Raw genomic sequence first — 16,991 nt, 5'->3', positions numbered from 1 at the left:
AGTTATATTGGCAGAAATTTTGGAAGCTGTGATTGTGACTGGCAAAGATCGGGAGTCCCTAAGTTGACCCCGGGGCAACCTGTCAGCTAATTTGTTCCTTGGTACACATCAAATTAACCCCATCTCAAATTTTTCTTAATTTAAAAAAAAGAAACAATAAAGGGGGAGAAAAGGTGATGTCAAAGAATGTCAACAAACAGTGAAAATAGCAAAGGAAATTACGGGTTTTTAAAGCCGCCAGAGAAACCACAGACAATGGTGGGATTACTTGAATACAGGTAGTCCTCAACTTACAACAGTTCACTTAGTGACCATCTAGGGTAACAATGGCAGTGAAAAAAGTGACATGACTGTTTTTCACGCTTACGATGGTTGCGTGTGATCATACCTTGATGATTATGTGATCAAATTTCATTTGCTTGGTAACTGGCAGGTTTTTATGATGGTTGCAATGTCCCTGGGTCACGTGATCACCTTTTGCAACCTTCTGACAAGCGACGTCAATGGGGGAAACCAGATTCACTTAATTTAACAAATGTCTCATTTAGCAACGTAAATTTTGGACTCAATTATGGTCATACGTTGAGGACTGGCTGAAGAGATAGTGTTAACAGGAATTTGCCACAGGAGATGAAGAGGAGAATGATCAGAGTGTGTTCCAAGTGTAAGATTAGGACAAAGGGACGAAAACAGTGATGGGATTCAAATAATTTAACAACCGGTTCTCTGCCCTAATGACCAGCTGGGTAGGTGGGGCTCGGTGGTCATGTGACTGGGTGGGTGTGACCAACTCAATGGCACTCATGTCAATGGGCACTTCACCTTAGCTGTTACAATGTAATAAGCGTTAACCAGAGAGGCAATTTCTCTAAGCAGGGCAATAAACATTAGGCTAGAAACAATACCAGAATGTTTCCTTCCTGCCTTCCTTACAGGATTGGCCCTGTAAAGTGGGGAAAAACCAAAATGAGATTTATTCCAACAACCGGTTTTTCCGAATAGGTGCGAACTGGCTGAATCCCACCAATGGATGAAAAGATCATCTCCTATAGGAGCTACTAATCGTCCATTGTGGGTGATCGAGGGACTGCTTTCTGCTGAATAAGCAAAGACCATGAGAATGATAAGGCAGCTCCATTCCTGGAGCAAGCTCAATGAATGAGTGAATAATGAAAAGAATTTACTTTTAAGATTTCATGTGAACTGGGAGGAATCCTTAACAACTTTTTTGTTTCTGCGTCAGGCATTTATACATGGCTAATCTAAGATCCTGGGAAGGGAACAAGAAGAAATAAAAGCTTTTCAACAGATTATGCTCTAAGAGGCAAAAGCGAAAAAGGCAGTCTGCAATTGTGAGTTGCAATGCTTATGGGTATGGCTCTTTGCAGAATAAACTGGCAGATTATTATTATTTTTGCAACAGATGCAAGCCTGTAGCAGTCAAAAGAAATGTCAAAGGATTGGAAGGATGAATGGCCACATGCCAGGTGATGAGAAAAGGTGGGGCTTTATGAATTCAAAAAAAGAAGGAGCTACTTCCAGAGTAAGTAGAAGCTGCTCTCTGTAAGGAAAACAATTCTTAGCTTAATAACAAAAAAAACCACACCCACAACAATTGGATGGGGGATACTCGTGTTGTTAATGATGTCTGTGAAAAAGATTGCAAAATAATAATTGATTTAAATGGGAATACGAGCCAGCCGTGTGATGTAGCTGCAATAATGCCAAATGCAATTTTGGGTTGCATCAACAGAAGTATAATTTCCAAATCACAGGAAGTAATTGCTCCATTTTATTTCATTTTGGTCAGATCCCTGCCTCAGAGACTGTGTCCAATTGACACTTTTTATATACTGCTCTATACATTGATATTAAAAATGCAGCGGAATATTATAATGATACTATCTGTTTTATTATACTTTGTTTAATGATTTTTAAATTGCAAACTGAATCCGCATTATACAGGCTGGCTGTTGAATTATTCAGTTCTAACTTGTTACAAAAGCAACCACCATATTATCTTTGAGACTAAGAAAGTTTATTTCCCTGCCCTTGCTTTCTAAGACAGGGGTCTATAATTTTAGTCCTTGTCTTCTTTGGGTTTGTGGACATCCAGGTTTTTTGGAGTGGGGCTTCTTGGGCAGGTATTCTTTTGTCACTTGATCTGAAGCATTTAGCAATAGCAATAGCATTTAGACTTATATACAGCTTCCCAGTGCTTTGCAGCCCTCTCTAAGCAGTTTACAGTCAGCATATTACTTCCAACAATCTGGGTTCTCATTTTATCCCCTTCAGAAGAATGGAAGGCTGAGTCAACCTTTATCACTTCTTACCTCCTGCACTCAACCAGTTTAATAGCCTCTACAAATGCTAACTAGGCTCCAAATGCTATGAAATACTCAAATGTACATATGGTGACTTTTGTTTCTTTCCTCTGCTAAAATCATGTTGGCTGTTCGTGGAATGTGATTGCCGCTGTTCTAGAACCGTTGAAGATGTCAAATAGCGTCCCCCAATTTGCCACCACTTGTAATTCACCACCAGCAAAGCCAGCTGGTGGGGTCAGCTGGGAATTGCTCTCAAAAACATCTGGACAGTGGCAGATGCAGGAAGACTGTAGTTAAAAATATTAGCTGATGAGTGGAGCAGATCCCTTGCTGGCTTCCCTCTGTATAATTTGATTTGGTTTTCAAAATCATTATTATTATTCAATTTCCTTGTCTCTGTCATTCCCCAATCATACCAACTCAACAAATTACTAGCTGACATATAAGAAGTATAATAAAAATCATCACTGTTGACTCTAAACATATGCCTTCGAGATTCATCTGTCTTCATGTTATCCAACATCTTTTTTTAGAATCTATTTTTGTAATGTGCTTAATAACATTACACATGCCTCCAAATTGGTAGTAAGATTATTTACAGATAGATAAAAAAATTATACACTGACAAATTATGATTTTGGGTTGGTTTTTGTCATTCTTAGGGTTAATCAAATGGGGAAGGAGTCCCCCAGATGTTTTGGATTACATATCCTATAAGCTTCTGTTAACAGGGCCAATTATGAAGGATTAATGGAGCTATAACCCCAAAACATCAGGTGGGCATCAGGTTGCTTGTTCCTAAAAGAGTGACCAAACTCCTATTTAGGAAAAAAAAAAGCTCTCTTTCTTGTCTGAATTTCTATTCAGTGACATTTTATACCAACTTTTTCAGGCTGTGTTAACAAACAGTGCGATCAAGCCAAGTCCTTGTACATCTTGTCAAAAGAGGTCATCTTCATCACTTCTTTTAGCTCAGGATTTTGCACTCAGCTCCTATCTGATTCTCTCAGTAGGCATGATCCAAAGATATTCCCATACCAACTCCTGGAGGTCATCTCTCTCTCTCTATAAATATATAGCTGACCATTGAGGGACAGGAGGGATATGATATGGCTGAAGTGGCAACATGAGCTGACAATACTTAATGCTCTGGCTCGGCGTCCATGCAAGTCTCCCATGGGTTCTGTGGCATGCGAGGCAAGGAGATGAGCAGAAGCGCCACTCCACAGAGGAACAGCAGGACGAAAGAGGCACAGGCACAGGCAAAGGACCAGGAGTAGTAGTAGTCTATCCAGTCTGTGTCATCGCTCGCGACCATCTTTTTGACCGATTGCCTCATAACTTCCACAGATATGATGATACACAGGCCTGGGGAGAGGGGAAAAGAAAGCAGTGAGCATGGAACAGAAGTCAAGGCCACTGACTAGTTCTTTCTCAGTTTTACGCTGAACTGAATTCCAGGTTAAGTACTACATATTTCTAGACTTCTGGATTAGACTGGCAAAGCTCTTTGCACCATCACCACCTTCCTTTCAGTCACGTTGGTCTTCCACCAGCTCCCTTCTTCCTGCCCGACCTAACCGTGACTTATACAGTAAAGTTGATGTCCCCATTTCTTCCTTCCCACCTGCAAAGGTATAGAACATGGCAGCTGGTCTCAAGAGGTAATCCATCTTCTTCCGGAAGGATAAGAGGACAAAAATGGTTCCAATGATGGAAAAGCCCATGCTGAAGATGGCAATGGCAGCTGCAGAAATGCTGTATTCTGAAGAGGCAAAGAAAAGGGAAAAGCACTGATGATGTTATCTAGCTTGGTAATGAAATGTCTGCAAGAAAACTACCAAGATCAGAGAGCACCAAGCACCCCACATCAAAAGGAAATGGTCATCGACAAATCTAATCCCAGTGGGGAAGCAACGCAAAAGCAAGAACCTACCACCAGGTTGTTCACAGAGGACAGTCTGAAAAGTCAAGATGGTGGTTACAACAATCAAAGCTCTGCCTTGTTTTTATCTGTGCCACACTGTTCCAGCTGCCATCTATATATGGGTGGACATCCTTGTTGACTTCTGACATAAGAGCAATGTTTCCCTCTGGGCAATCAGAAGGGAAGGGCTTCCAAAATAGGAGAAAGGTAGCTAACTGTGAGATGCATGATGGGGCCAAGGCCAGGGTTGGGATTCTACCGGTTCGGATTAGTTCGGGCTAGCTGGTAGCTCTGACTAGCAGCTAGGAGCAAACCAGTGGTGGGATTCAGCCAGTTCGCACCTCTTCAGGAGAACCAGTTGTTAATTTTCTAAGCAGTTCGGAGAACCGGTTGTTGGAAGAAATTTCGTTTTGTTTTTTCCCACTTTACAGGACTAATCCTGTAAGGAAGGCAGGGAGGAAACATTCTGGTGTTGTTTCTAGCCTAATCTTCGTTGCCCTGCTTACAAAAACTGCCTCTCCGGTTAACCCTTATTACATTGTAACAGCTAAGGCGAAGCGCCCATTGACCTGAGTGACATTGAGTTGGCCATGCCCACCCAGTCACATGACCACCAAGACCCACCTACCCAGCTGGTCATTAGGGCAGAGAACTGGTTGTTAAATTATTTGAATCCCACCACTGGAGCAAACCAGTTTGCTCCGACTTATAGCTGGGCCCGCCTGCCAGCCCCTGCATTATACTCACCTATATTCCCTTTTCTGAAGCCCAGCTGATAGGCATGGCAGAGTGGATTGCCACGCCCCAGCTGTTTTCCTCCCCAGCAGTATGTCAGAGTTCTGACAGATGCTACCATTGACACAGTAATGCGGAAGGTGATTTCTTTGTAAAGAACGCTTAGGTGTGAAGCGCATGCAAAGCGAACCGGTTGTTAAACCTGTAGGATCCCATCCCTGGCCAAGGTAAACAACTCAGCATTAAATATGTAGATGGTGAGATAGATATGAATGGCATTGTGGTGTTCCTGGTTCAATAGGTAACAGACCTCCCTTCTTCCTTCTCCGATTCTCTAGGAAAAATCATAATCAGCTCCAGAAGACACAATAATTTCTGCTCAGAGAAACTAATATTATGATATGACAGGGACAACTGTCAGGGTTCTGAAATAGAACACAACTTGCAAATTGACAAGGAAAATAGAGGCAATAAAGCCCACCGTTTTCTTAATAGCAAAATGAGCAAAAATACAATAATCCACCCAACTGTCTGATGGTTGCTTTTTCACCTTTCTTTTTCAAAGTTTTTACTCAGCTGAACTTGGATATTAGGCATAATCATAGTTGGGAGAAACGAATTTGGGGACAGCTGCAGGAGAACAGGAGAAAGATTTCTGAGCTTCCTTTGTACGGTCCACATTTACACTGATCCGGCAGTTTTATCTGTTTTGTAGGATTTAAACAGGAAGAAGGCACCTGGGAGTTATGACATATATTAAAAATATTTTTAATTTTTTTTAAATAAATGCTTTTTTTTAAATGCTTTTTTCCTTTCATGCATTCACAGGATTTTCTCTGAAGTGAATAATAGCAGATCGTTATGATCAAATTGATTACTTGGACAAAAGTTGTCTGTGTCTTCTCTGGAAGATTCCCAGAGCAAATCCCTGATATTATTGTTAACAATCTAAGATACAAAAATGAAAAAAATAATAATAGGAAAGATAGGGGAGGGAAAAGGGAAGGGAAAAGTGTAGGAAAAAGGGGGGAAAGAAAGAAAAAGCATTCACTTCTGACTCCCTTTGGTGCAGTAGAATAATAATATCAAACTTTAATGTTGAACTTTTAGATAATAGTATGAAGTATCCATTTCTATAACAACAAACCTATCTAATTGGTAAAATTCCATATTAGTTTCATTTCCCCCCTCCCCCACCTCAAGCACAAAGTCCAGAAGCGGTTTCCAAATAGGAACAAAAGTAGTTGGGTTTTTGTCTTTGATCAAAGCAGTCAGTTTAGCCATCTCTGCTAACTCCATCAACTTCTACATCCATTCTTTCATTGTGGGGATTGAAGTGTCCTTCCATTTTTGTGCATAAAGTAATCCTGCTGCCATCAATATATATAACGTCAAAGTTCCCAATTTTCCTCCAAGCTTTTTTCCATTAAATTCAAAATATTCATTGGAAATATCTTTATACATTCTTGACAACTAATCTGATGTTAAATACCAACGATACATCATCTTATAACAATTTTCTTTTAAATTATAATTTAGTGTAACTTTTAAAACTTCCGTCCACATATTCTCCCAATGTTCAAGCATGAACATTATGTCCAAAGTTCCTTGCCCACTGAATCATGCAGTGCTTTATATATTCATTCTCCAAATTCAAATTCAACAGTTTATAGACCTTAGCAATAATATATTCATCACTACCGCATAGTAGGATTTCCAATTCATTTTTCACAAAATGAAACCCATAACTCTTTTTGTCTGATTTAAATCTTTCTTTCAATTGTAAATATGTAAACCAATGGCAGACACATCCTTCTGATTCACCTCTTTAGACTTAAGGATAGGATCACAAAAGTTAAAAGATACCGCCAGTCTGGCTGTGCCACCATTTCTTTTGTACTGTATCCCTGCAATTTTCTTGTCAAGGTTTTTTGGGAAGTGGTTTCCTCTTGCCTGCTTCCTGGGGCAGAGAGAGAATGATTGGCCTGAAATTACCCAATGTGGCTTCGTGCCTAAGGTGGGACTAGAAGACCCAATCTTCTGGTTTCTAGCCTCATGTCTTAATTGCTGAGCCAAACTGGCTCTCATTTCAATACAGATAGTCCTTGACTTAGAACAGCTCATTTAGTGGCTGTTCAAAGTTACAATGGCACTTTAAAAAATGACTTATCACCATTTTTCAGGGGTGGGCTTCAAATATTTTAGCAAGGGATTCTCTGCCCAGTTGCTTGGTGGGCATGGCCATGCTGGCCTCCAGCACCACAGCGGGGGTGGGGGGTGGGGTTGCCCTCTCTGGGCTCTAGAGGATTCCGTCAAGCATCCGGGAGGGCATTTCTGGCCCGTTTTTACCCTCCCCGAACCTCCACGGGCGCCTTGCAGTTACCAGCATCCAAAAGACATATGGGGCATGTGGGGACCCCTGGGAGGGACAGGGTGGAGTGGGGGGGGGGCAGCCAGGAGTTGGATTTGGGGGTTCTCCAAACTGCACAGAATCTTAGCTAGAGGCTCTCCCGAATCCGTGCGAACCCCCATCAGCCCACCCCTGCGGCCTTTTTCATACTTATGAGCTTTGCAGTATCCCCATTATCATATGATCAAAATTCAGGTACTTGGCAGCTGGCTCATACTTATGACCATTGCTGGCTCATACTTATGACCAAGGTCATGTAATCACTTTTTGCAACCTTCTGACATTGTCAAGCAAAGTCAATGGGGATGCCAGTTTCACTTAACAACCGTGTTACTAACTTATCAACTCTGGTGATTCCAGATATGGGTTCCTACTGGTTTGGCCTAAGACATCTCTGTGGTCATGTGGCCGGCATGACTAAACACCAAAGGCGCATGGAACGCTGTTACCTTCCCACCAAAGGTGGTTCCTATTTTTCTACTTGCATTTTTTACATGCTTTTGAACTGCTAGGTTGGCAGAAGCTGGGACAAGTAACATGAGCTCACTCTGTTAAGCAGCGCTAGGGATTCGAACCGCTGAACTGCCGACCTTCTGATCGACAAGCTCAGCGTCTTAGCCACTGAGCCACCACATCCCTTTTGAATACCAAATTAAATTGGATAATAGTTTGCTTTTTCCTCATGTAGAGGAATCGGATGTAAACGATCCTGTCATCTTCTGTTTCATTTCTAAAATCATCTCCTACAGACACTAGTTAAATTAGGGAGGATAAAAAGCTTGTAGAAATCCAGCCCACCTAATTTTTCTGCCTCCTTATTAGAGAGGTTTGTGGATCCAGCAGAAAGGTTTCAAAGACATTTAGAAAACATGCTACATCATTCTAGAATAAAATGTGCTTGCAAAGCTCTCTATATCTTCCCTTGTGTCCCAGCAGGGTTTCAGTTCCAGATAAGGTTGGAACTGCCTCCTGCCCGTCACATTAATCAACACTTTGCTCTTTAATGTCAGCCAGGTACATGGGGATGCTGAGAGCAGGGCTTGGATACATCTTCTCAATTTCATCATTTCATGAGTCAGCCCTCCATTGCAAAATAACTGTCAAGAGTGGGAAATCAGAAGTCCGGGCAGCTCAAAATGACTTTTAAAAAAAGAATTATTGCAAGCTTAAGCTGTCTACAAGAATCTGAACTAGTAATGGTCAAAGCAAATTGATGGTAGATAAGAGTCAATGAATTCAGGGTGGGCTGGACTTAAATCTTTGGTCGGTACGAAGGGGCTCGAGATTGATGACATGTTTGACCTCTCCCTCAGGCTCAGTTTGATCACCTCCTACATCAGTTTAGTTTAGTTTAGTTTAATAAAAGTTGTATGCCGCCCACTCCCATTGGGACTCTGGGCGGCTCACAGCAAAAATAAAAACATTTTAAAAATTTAAAAAAGATACAATTATTAAAATTAATACAACATCCATTCAATCAAGTGGGGCTGGATATTAATCAACAGCCCCAGGCCTGCCGGAACAGCCAGGTCTTGGTCGCTTTACGGAAGGCCAGGAGAGTGGTAAGGGTCCGGATCTCTGCGGGTAGATCATTCCACAGGGCCGGTGCAGCTACAGAGAAGGCCCTCCCTTGGGGGGCTGCCAGCCGGCATTGTCCGGTTGACAGCACCCGGAGGAGGCCCAACCTGTGAGATCTTATTGGTCGTTGGGAGGTGAATGGCAGGAGGCAGTCTCTCAGGTAGCCAGGTCCTATACCATGTAGGGCTTTAAAAGTAATGACTAGCACCTTGAAGCGGGTCCGGAGACCAATGGGGAACTAGTGCAGCTCGCAGAGGATAGGTGTAACATGGGTGTATCTAGGTACACCCATTATCGCTCGCGCGGCTGCATTCTGGACCAACTGTAGTCTTCGAACACTCTTCAGGGGCAGCCCCATTTAGAGTGCATTACAGTAATCCAGTCTTGAGGTGACGAGGGCATGAGTAACCATTCAAAGTGCCTCCCGGTCCAGGTAGGGCTGCAACTGGTGCACCAGGCGAACCTGGGCAAAGGCAGGGAGTCACAGCTGACAGATGGTGTTCTAACATCAGCTGTGGATCCAGGAGGACCCCCAAATTGCGGGCCCTCTCCGAGGGGTGTATAACTTCACCCCCCAGGCTAAGAGGTGGAATGTCTGGACCATCCTTGGGAGGCAACATCAATAGCCATCAACACTTAGAAGAAGCTGGTTTATTAATACAGGGATCTCCGGTCTTGATAACTTTCACTTGTGGACTTCAACACCCAGAATTCCCCAGTCAAAATAGGAATTCTGGGGGTTGATGTCCACAAGTCTTAAAGTTGCCAACTTTGGAGCTGCATTAATAAATTCCAACTAGACTCTTGCCGTAGGAGTCATCTGTTAAATCATTCTTAAGATTAAAAAGAAGGGTGTGTGACATGCATACCTTTTTTCACAGACACAGCAAGTGAATCTGTTTAAAAATATCACTCCAGAAATAAATGATTAGCCCAGAGGGATAGTTAAAGCACATTCACTGCACAATTGCAATAAAGCTATTTCAACTTTGCAATGCTGTAAAGAAGCATTGGGTCATCCAGAGGTACTGTTGAAAGAGATCACTTCAAATATGAGTCTAGGAAAAGTTTTCCTAATGAGAGAAACCTAAAGGCTCTTCTCCAATGCTGAAAGCAGCAAGGGCTGGCTGTCATTCATTTGTTCTGCGTAAAGAAGAAGAACTTTGGTGCATTGTTTAAGTGTCATCTTCTCTTAGAACACATGGAAATGCTTCTCATTATATTTAGGAATTTTAGGTCTGGTACTTTCACCCCCTAAAATGCCTGTCAAGCAAGAAATTCTTATGTGGGTGTAACCCAAAGGTGCGGTTTTAAAAGCCGGTTGGGTTTTGTTTTTCCTTGAAGATGTTCTGCTTCTCATCCAAGAAGCTTCTTCAGTTCTTCCCACCCAAGAAGCTTCTTGGATGAGAAGCAAAAACGTCTTCAAGGGGAAAAAAAACCCTTCAGTTACCTTTTGAAAAAGCACCTTTAGAATAACCATGACCTGGAGGACTGAGAATCTCCATAGACGTATGTGGGTGCAAGTTTTCCCTCTGCTCCATCTGATATATTAAGGTTATCTCAGTGGTGAAATTCAATTTTTTTTTACTATTGGTTCTGTGGATGTGGCTTGGTGGGCTTGGCTTGGCTTGGGGGGTCGTGACAGGGAAAGGATACTGCAAAATCCCCATTTCCTCCCCACTCCTGGGGGAAGGATATTGCAAAATTTCCATTCCTGCCCCACTCTGGGGCTAGCCAGAGGTGGCATTTGCTGGTTCTCCGAACTACTGAAAATTTCCGCTGTCAGAACCTACTGAATTTCACCCCTGGGTTACCGTTCTCAGAACTGAACGCTGAAAACAATCATTGGAACAGCTTGCCTCCAGATTTTGAGGGTGCTATGCAGTGACGTGCGGTAAGGTTTATGGCTGGTGAGGCACTGACACAGTGGTGGGTTTCAAATTTTTTTAGACTTGTGGACTTCAACTCCCAGAATTCCACAGCCAGGCATGCTCAGTTCCGATTTAAAGCGACAGTATTTGTTTTTCTCCTTTGCGAAAAAGTTTCCTTCATTCTTTTTCTTCTCCTTCCCCCTCCTCCCTTCCTCCCTCCCTCCCTCTCTCCCCCTCTCTCAAACAGACACACGCACACAGAGAAGTCGGATTGGACTATCTCTCCTACCCCCTTCCCTCTCTCACTCACTCTCTCGCAAACAAACACAAACACAGAAGTTGGATTGGATATATTTTCCAATGGCTTGAAAGCAGCTCCTCTGCATACCCCCCCCCCAACAATTCCCCTGCTGCCTTGCCCAAACACCTCCACCATTGCAAATGCACACTGCTGTCTGGGTGGGAAATGCCTGAAATGCAATAAAGCCCACCCACCCACTCACCTCCTGCTTGCAGGCTGGGGTGAGAGAAGAGGCAGAGAAGCTGGAGGGGAGCCGATCTGAGCCTTTGATTGCAGGCAGAGCCACATTGCCTTTTCAAATTTGTAATCAGTGAAGCTGGGCTTATATAGTTTTATCCAGCTGTGTGTGTGTGTGTGTGTATGTTTGTGTTTGTGTGTGTGTGTGTGTTTGAAAAGACAACGTGGCTCTGCCTGCAATCAAACTACACTTGGGGAGGGATCTACACTTGAGGATGAAGTTTTAATTCCTCTCCCTCCCTCCGACCCACATGTACCTTTTCCAGCAGTTTCAGAGAGGATTTCAACTCTGCTCTTGCATCATGAAAAGAAAAAAAATGTAAAAGGAAAAAGGCAAGAGCTGAGGTCAGGCTGAGCTAGTTGCCGCCAGAGTCGCCATGGATGACTCTGCTTAACTGTTTAAAAAAGCCTCTAAAAAGCACCCTCTACAGGAGGAGGCAGGAGAACGACGTGCCTCACCTACATCAGGAATTTTTAGGCTTTTAACCCTTGCTTAACTCTGCTCGAGTGATCATAAAATGCCTAAAGTCAGACTAGATGAGGCGCTTTTTTAGAGGCTTTTTTAAACAGTTAAGCAGAGTCATCCACGGTGACTCTGGCAGCAACTAGCTCAGCCTGACCTCAGCTCTTGCCTTTTTCCTTTTGCATTTTTTTTCTTTTCATGATGACAGTGGTGAGGCTCTGCCTCCCCTGCCTTCCCTGACTCCACGTCCCTGGTGCTATGTCACTGGAGGTTTTAAGAAGAAACTGCAGTGGGCAGCTATTTGTGCAGGGGTGTGTGTGTCATGCGCACATGGCAGGTGGGCGGGGCACATTGAATTGTGGGTGTGGGCACACACAAATTTGGCACACCTTTACAAAAGGGTTCTCAATCAGTGGCTTAAGGTCTCCTGATCAAGCAGGGGATTGGACTAGAAGACCTCCAAGGTCCCTTCTAACTTTGTTACTCTGTATTCTGTCCTGTATTCCATCAGAATTCTCAGTGTTGGTGCCAGCATAAGGAAGACTACTTAAAAATGTTCCTCCAAAGCTGATGCAGCTGACTTCATGTTCATCTTTCCGAAAGTGTGTGATATGACTCCTCATCTCTTTCATTTGTACCCTTAGACATCTTCCTCCATTGCCAATTTAACTATCCAATATGTCAGGCCTGGAAGCCATCTTTTGCATTGGGACTTCAGACCTGCCACATTTAATGCTGTGGGAAATTGGGAGGGGGGATTATATAGAGTGGGATAAATATAGTCAAAATAACATTTGTTTCTTGGAGAGTCAAGGACGTCTTGCTCTGCACTTGGAGCGGTGTGACTAGGAGGCATCTCAATGGGATGGTGCCTGATTGGGCCATGTAACAGACATGTGGATGCTGGGCAGGGACTTGAACTTTTGTTTGGATGGAGAAAATCTGGAAACTTTCAGATTTGGGTTTTCCCAGATGTGCCAATATGACATCTCTAATAAAATGGAACTTCGAGGAAGCTTAAGCCTTGGAGTCTTCTTTCATTGGGGGTGTTAGTTGGAAACCTGATACCATATTTATTCGGAGCTGGATCCCAATTTGATGAACTGGGTACATTTTGGCATAAGATATATTACTGTTGCAATGCAGAGATTGCCTGCTTACCAATTCTTCTTACCTCGTTGTGTTGATACTTGAAAGATCTCAGTGCTTTCTCCCGAGACAAAGTGGGTGAAATAGGAACAATTGTACTCTGAAAGGAAGGAGGGGAGAGGAAGAAAACAAAAAATAAAATTAATACTTTTTGTCCAAATCAATTCTTTTCATTTTTATTGAATCTCGAAACAGACAAGGAATACAGACAATATACAGGGTAATCCCATATATTTTTGTTTAGAATTCAGTCCCATTGTAATGATATACATGGCAAAAAATCACATACAGTGGTACAATTTCAAAGAGTTTATCTTGTTTGCTGCTTTTATTTTAAAAACTGTTTTTTTTAATTAATGGAAAATGTTTATTTCTTCAAATAAACACTATGACAGGCAGCTACTCTGCACATCCCTTCTCAAATGTTCAAATATGTCAGTGAGGTGGGTACAATCTGAGTCTTACCAGTGGTGGGTTCCTACCGGTTTGGACCGGTTCGGCTGAACCAGTAGTGGTTTGGCGAACCCAGGCCTGCCACACCCCTGAACCGGTTCTCCAGGTGGCGCCCTAGGCAGCACCATCTTGTTTTTTGCTACTGCGCATGTGCAGAACAATTTTTATTGCACTGTGCATGCGTGCGTGACGCGCCCACGAGCAAACCAGCAGTAGTGACTGCTGGAACCCACCCCTGAGCCTTATGTATTCCACCTGTACATTCAGACCTAGAGCAATGAAATCCTCCATTTCTTTAAATGTATCAAAAATCTATTTCTTTTTTTTTTGGAACCTTTATTTTTGGCATAGATTTCTCACTTCTTCTGTATTTCAGCCATGTCTACAAGATTGCAGCATGTAATCCATGGCTAGTACTAACCTCCATGGCTAGTACTAACCTATGCATTCTAGGCAATTACAGGTAGTCACTGAGTTACAACCATTTGTTTAGTGATGGTTCAAAGTTACAACGCGACTGAAAAAAGTGACTTATCGTGATTTTTCACACTGGCAACAATTGCAGCATTCCTGTGGTCATGTGATCCAAGTTTGACGCTTGGCAACTGGCATGTATTTATAATCCCGGTTGCCGTGTCCTGGGGCCATGTAATCACTTTTTGCGACCTTCTAACAAGCAAAATCAACGAGGAAGCCAGAATCACTTAACAACCATGTTACTAAATTAACTATAGCAGCAATGGAGGCAAGAAAGGTTGTAAAATGGGGCAAAACTCACTTAACAACTGTCTTACTTAGCAACATAATTTTTGTGCTTATCTTTGAGTTCATCTTCTAGTACCATGATAGCGAACCTATGGCGTGCAGAGCCATTTCTGAGAGCACGCGAGTGACATGCGCACCAGTTGATTTTGGCCTTGATTTTTGGCTGTTTTTCACCAAAAATCCCTGAAGCCTCCGGAGGGTGAAAAACATCCCAACATACAAACCTCTGGGGGGGGTGGCAGGGGAGGCCATTTTCACCCTCCCCAGGCTCCAAGAAAGCTGTGTGCACATGCACGGGGCAGCGTGGAATCACGCGTGCATGTGCAGGGGACATGGTGCGGGGAGGCATTAAATTATGGGGGTGGGCATGCGAGCACGTGCAATAGCACATGCGTGTATGCTTTTGGCACCCGAGGCGAAAAAGGTTTGCCCTCACTGTTCTAGTATATGGAACGAATAAACATTTTGGAAAAGTGGGGTTTTTAACAGTGTCACTGAGTGAGACACTGTTGACCTCACATATGCTCAAAGCTTCAGGCAATCTTTGAAAATCTCAACAAGCATAATTGGTTTTAACAGATTACATTTATTATTTGATTAGGCCCCTGTAACCACATGATACCTGAATCTGCATAACCAACCTATTCCCCCCTCCCCTCCCCACGCAATCCAATTTAAAGCCTACATCAAATCAGTCAAGTCACTGCCCTGAGCATCTAATGCAATGAGTTGCAACTCATGAAAGCTTTTGTCTTTTAATTAAGTGTGTTTTCACCAGAAATGGTATTACCAGACTCCTCCTGATTTGTTTTGCCAGTGTGTTAAAACTACAAGAAAGTAGTTTACAACTGCAGGTCAGAAAGCGATTTCTGACTGCCAGCCAATGGAACAGGCGGTTATATTGTGAGTTGCCCAACGGCTGAAGATAACATCCAGAAAGTTGTTGGTCATCCATTACCAATGTCCTGGTGGAAGTTGAAGTGCTGTGGCTGAGCACAGAGGACTCCACATGTTGCCATTCCAACACTTTCCCATGACATACCCCAGCTAACACATTGCCCTCAGGTTTTCATTTTGGCTAATTTCATTAGTTTGCCTGAATTGTCTATATTGTGTAACACAAGCAGTGTGATTGCTGATGAGCTTTTCTAGGGTAATCCCTTGGAGAACGGGTGTGAAACTCGCCGCATCACATTGCCATCACGTGACATTTCATGATGTTTTTCCCATTGGCGGAGCTGGGGTGGGTGTGGCCTGCGTGTGACGCATCTGGCCCGCGGGCCACCAGTTTGACATCCCTGCTGGGGTAATTTAGCAATAAAGTTGGCTGTTGTCTTTCTCTTGCTGATGTCATCTCCATCTCCTTCCTTCCCTGTACCAGAACATTTATTTCTTGTTGAAACAGGGGTGTCCTCTTTTATCCGGGATAGACCTATTCCAACAACAGTGTACAGGGGATAAAAACTGGCAGATTCTCCTAGCACTATTGTTCTGTACCTGATGCCTATAGCAAGTCTATGATCTTGTTAAATAATGTATTTTTCTTTTGGCCGCACAAGATTTGAAGTCTCCACCTGGACGCCCTCAGCTTAATGCCCAGTCTTTGCAGGATATTTAGCAGCAATCCTGAGTGTCACAAGGGCACCACAAGGTCTTAAAAAGAAGATGCGCTGATTTAGGAAGCTGAAGTTAAAGACTAAGGCAGGTATTTAAAAAATGATGTTTTAATCCTATTAATTGAAACTTTCTTTAAAATGCCATTTATATTTCTAATATTCCCAAGTTCTTTTTACATGTTACATGTACATTACTTAGATTGATATCTACTTTGGGCAGGAATTGGTCAGTTGGCTTCCTGTTCATCCAGCATGCTAAATCATGGTTTGATTATTTACAGATTACTGAATAAACTGTAATTAGCTGGAATCCCCTTTTTCATCCTGAGAGATGTATTTCCTCCCTTTCCTCTGCTTGGGGACTAGGAAGGATGCAGTTAATAATATAGCATAATGAATAATGACATGTATGCCTATGGAGATTCTCAAACATCCAGGTCACGGCTGTCCCAAAGATGCTTTTTCCAAAGAGCAAGTGGACTTGCTTGTTTTTTTTTTCTTTGAAAACGTTTCACTTCTCATCCAAAACCCATGAATTGAAGAAGATTCTTGGATGAAAAGTAAATTGTTTCCAAAGATTTTTTTTCTGCCTTTTGGAAAAAATGCATCTTTGAGGGACCTATGACATGGTCAACTAACTTTTTCAGAGTCATGGTTCTAAATACTTTCAAAGCAGTTAAAGAGTAAAATTGGGGCTTAATGGTTTGCAGGTATTGAAGACAACCAATTTGCCCTTAAAGCCATCCAAGAGAGTCTGGCAGGAACAGGGGTCATGAAGGAACACTCTGCAAAGTTTTAAGTTTCTGTTTTGCCTTTCAACTTCCTCTCCAGAATAAAGTAGAAAACATATGCCCAAGATATTTTTGTTTCTGTTGGCTCTGTTTTTAATTCTGTTGATTTTGATCCTGTTGATTCTATTAATGCAGTGTTTTTCAACCACTGTGCCGCGGCACACTAGTGTGCCGTGACATAGTGTAAGGTGTGCCGTGGGAAAATTACTTTATATATAGTCAATATAGGCACAGAGTTACCTTTTTTCAACATTTTCTAATGGTGGTGTGCCTCGTGATTTTTTTCATGAAAAAAGTGTGCCTTTGCACAAAAAAGGTTGAAAAACACTGTTAATTAATGTAACCTTGGAATAAACACAGAGCTAGTC

General features: G+C 42.6%; 1 protein-coding gene across 1 annotated transcript in view; it reads right to left on the bottom strand.

The window, feature by feature from the left end:
* Window positions 1-3,183: 3,183 nt before the first annotated feature.
* Window positions 3,184-16,991, bottom strand: part of CACNG1 (calcium voltage-gated channel auxiliary subunit gamma 1) — a 41,967-nt gene continuing 28,159 nt past the window's right edge. The window contains exons 2-4 of the mRNA XM_087707854.1: window positions 13,024-13,098; window positions 3,955-4,092; window positions 3,184-3,695 (exon numbers count right to left, since the gene is read on the bottom strand). Of these exons, the coding sequence (XP_087563980.1) occupies window positions 3,469-3,695; window positions 3,955-4,092; window positions 13,024-13,098 (440 nt within the window). The 3' untranslated portion in view covers window positions 3,184-3,468. The remainder of the gene's footprint in view (window positions 3,696-3,954; window positions 4,093-13,023; window positions 13,099-16,991) is intronic.

Source organism: Thamnophis sirtalis, unplaced genomic scaffold (genome assembly GCF_051295495.1).
Source record: "Thamnophis sirtalis isolate CommonGarterSnake01/CBP01778 unplaced genomic scaffold, rThaSir2_p1.2 scaffold_3, whole genome shotgun sequence".
Lineage (NCBI taxonomy): Eukaryota > Metazoa > Chordata > Lepidosauria > Squamata > Natricidae > Thamnophis > Thamnophis sirtalis.
This window is presented reverse-complemented; position numbering and strand designations above follow the sequence as displayed.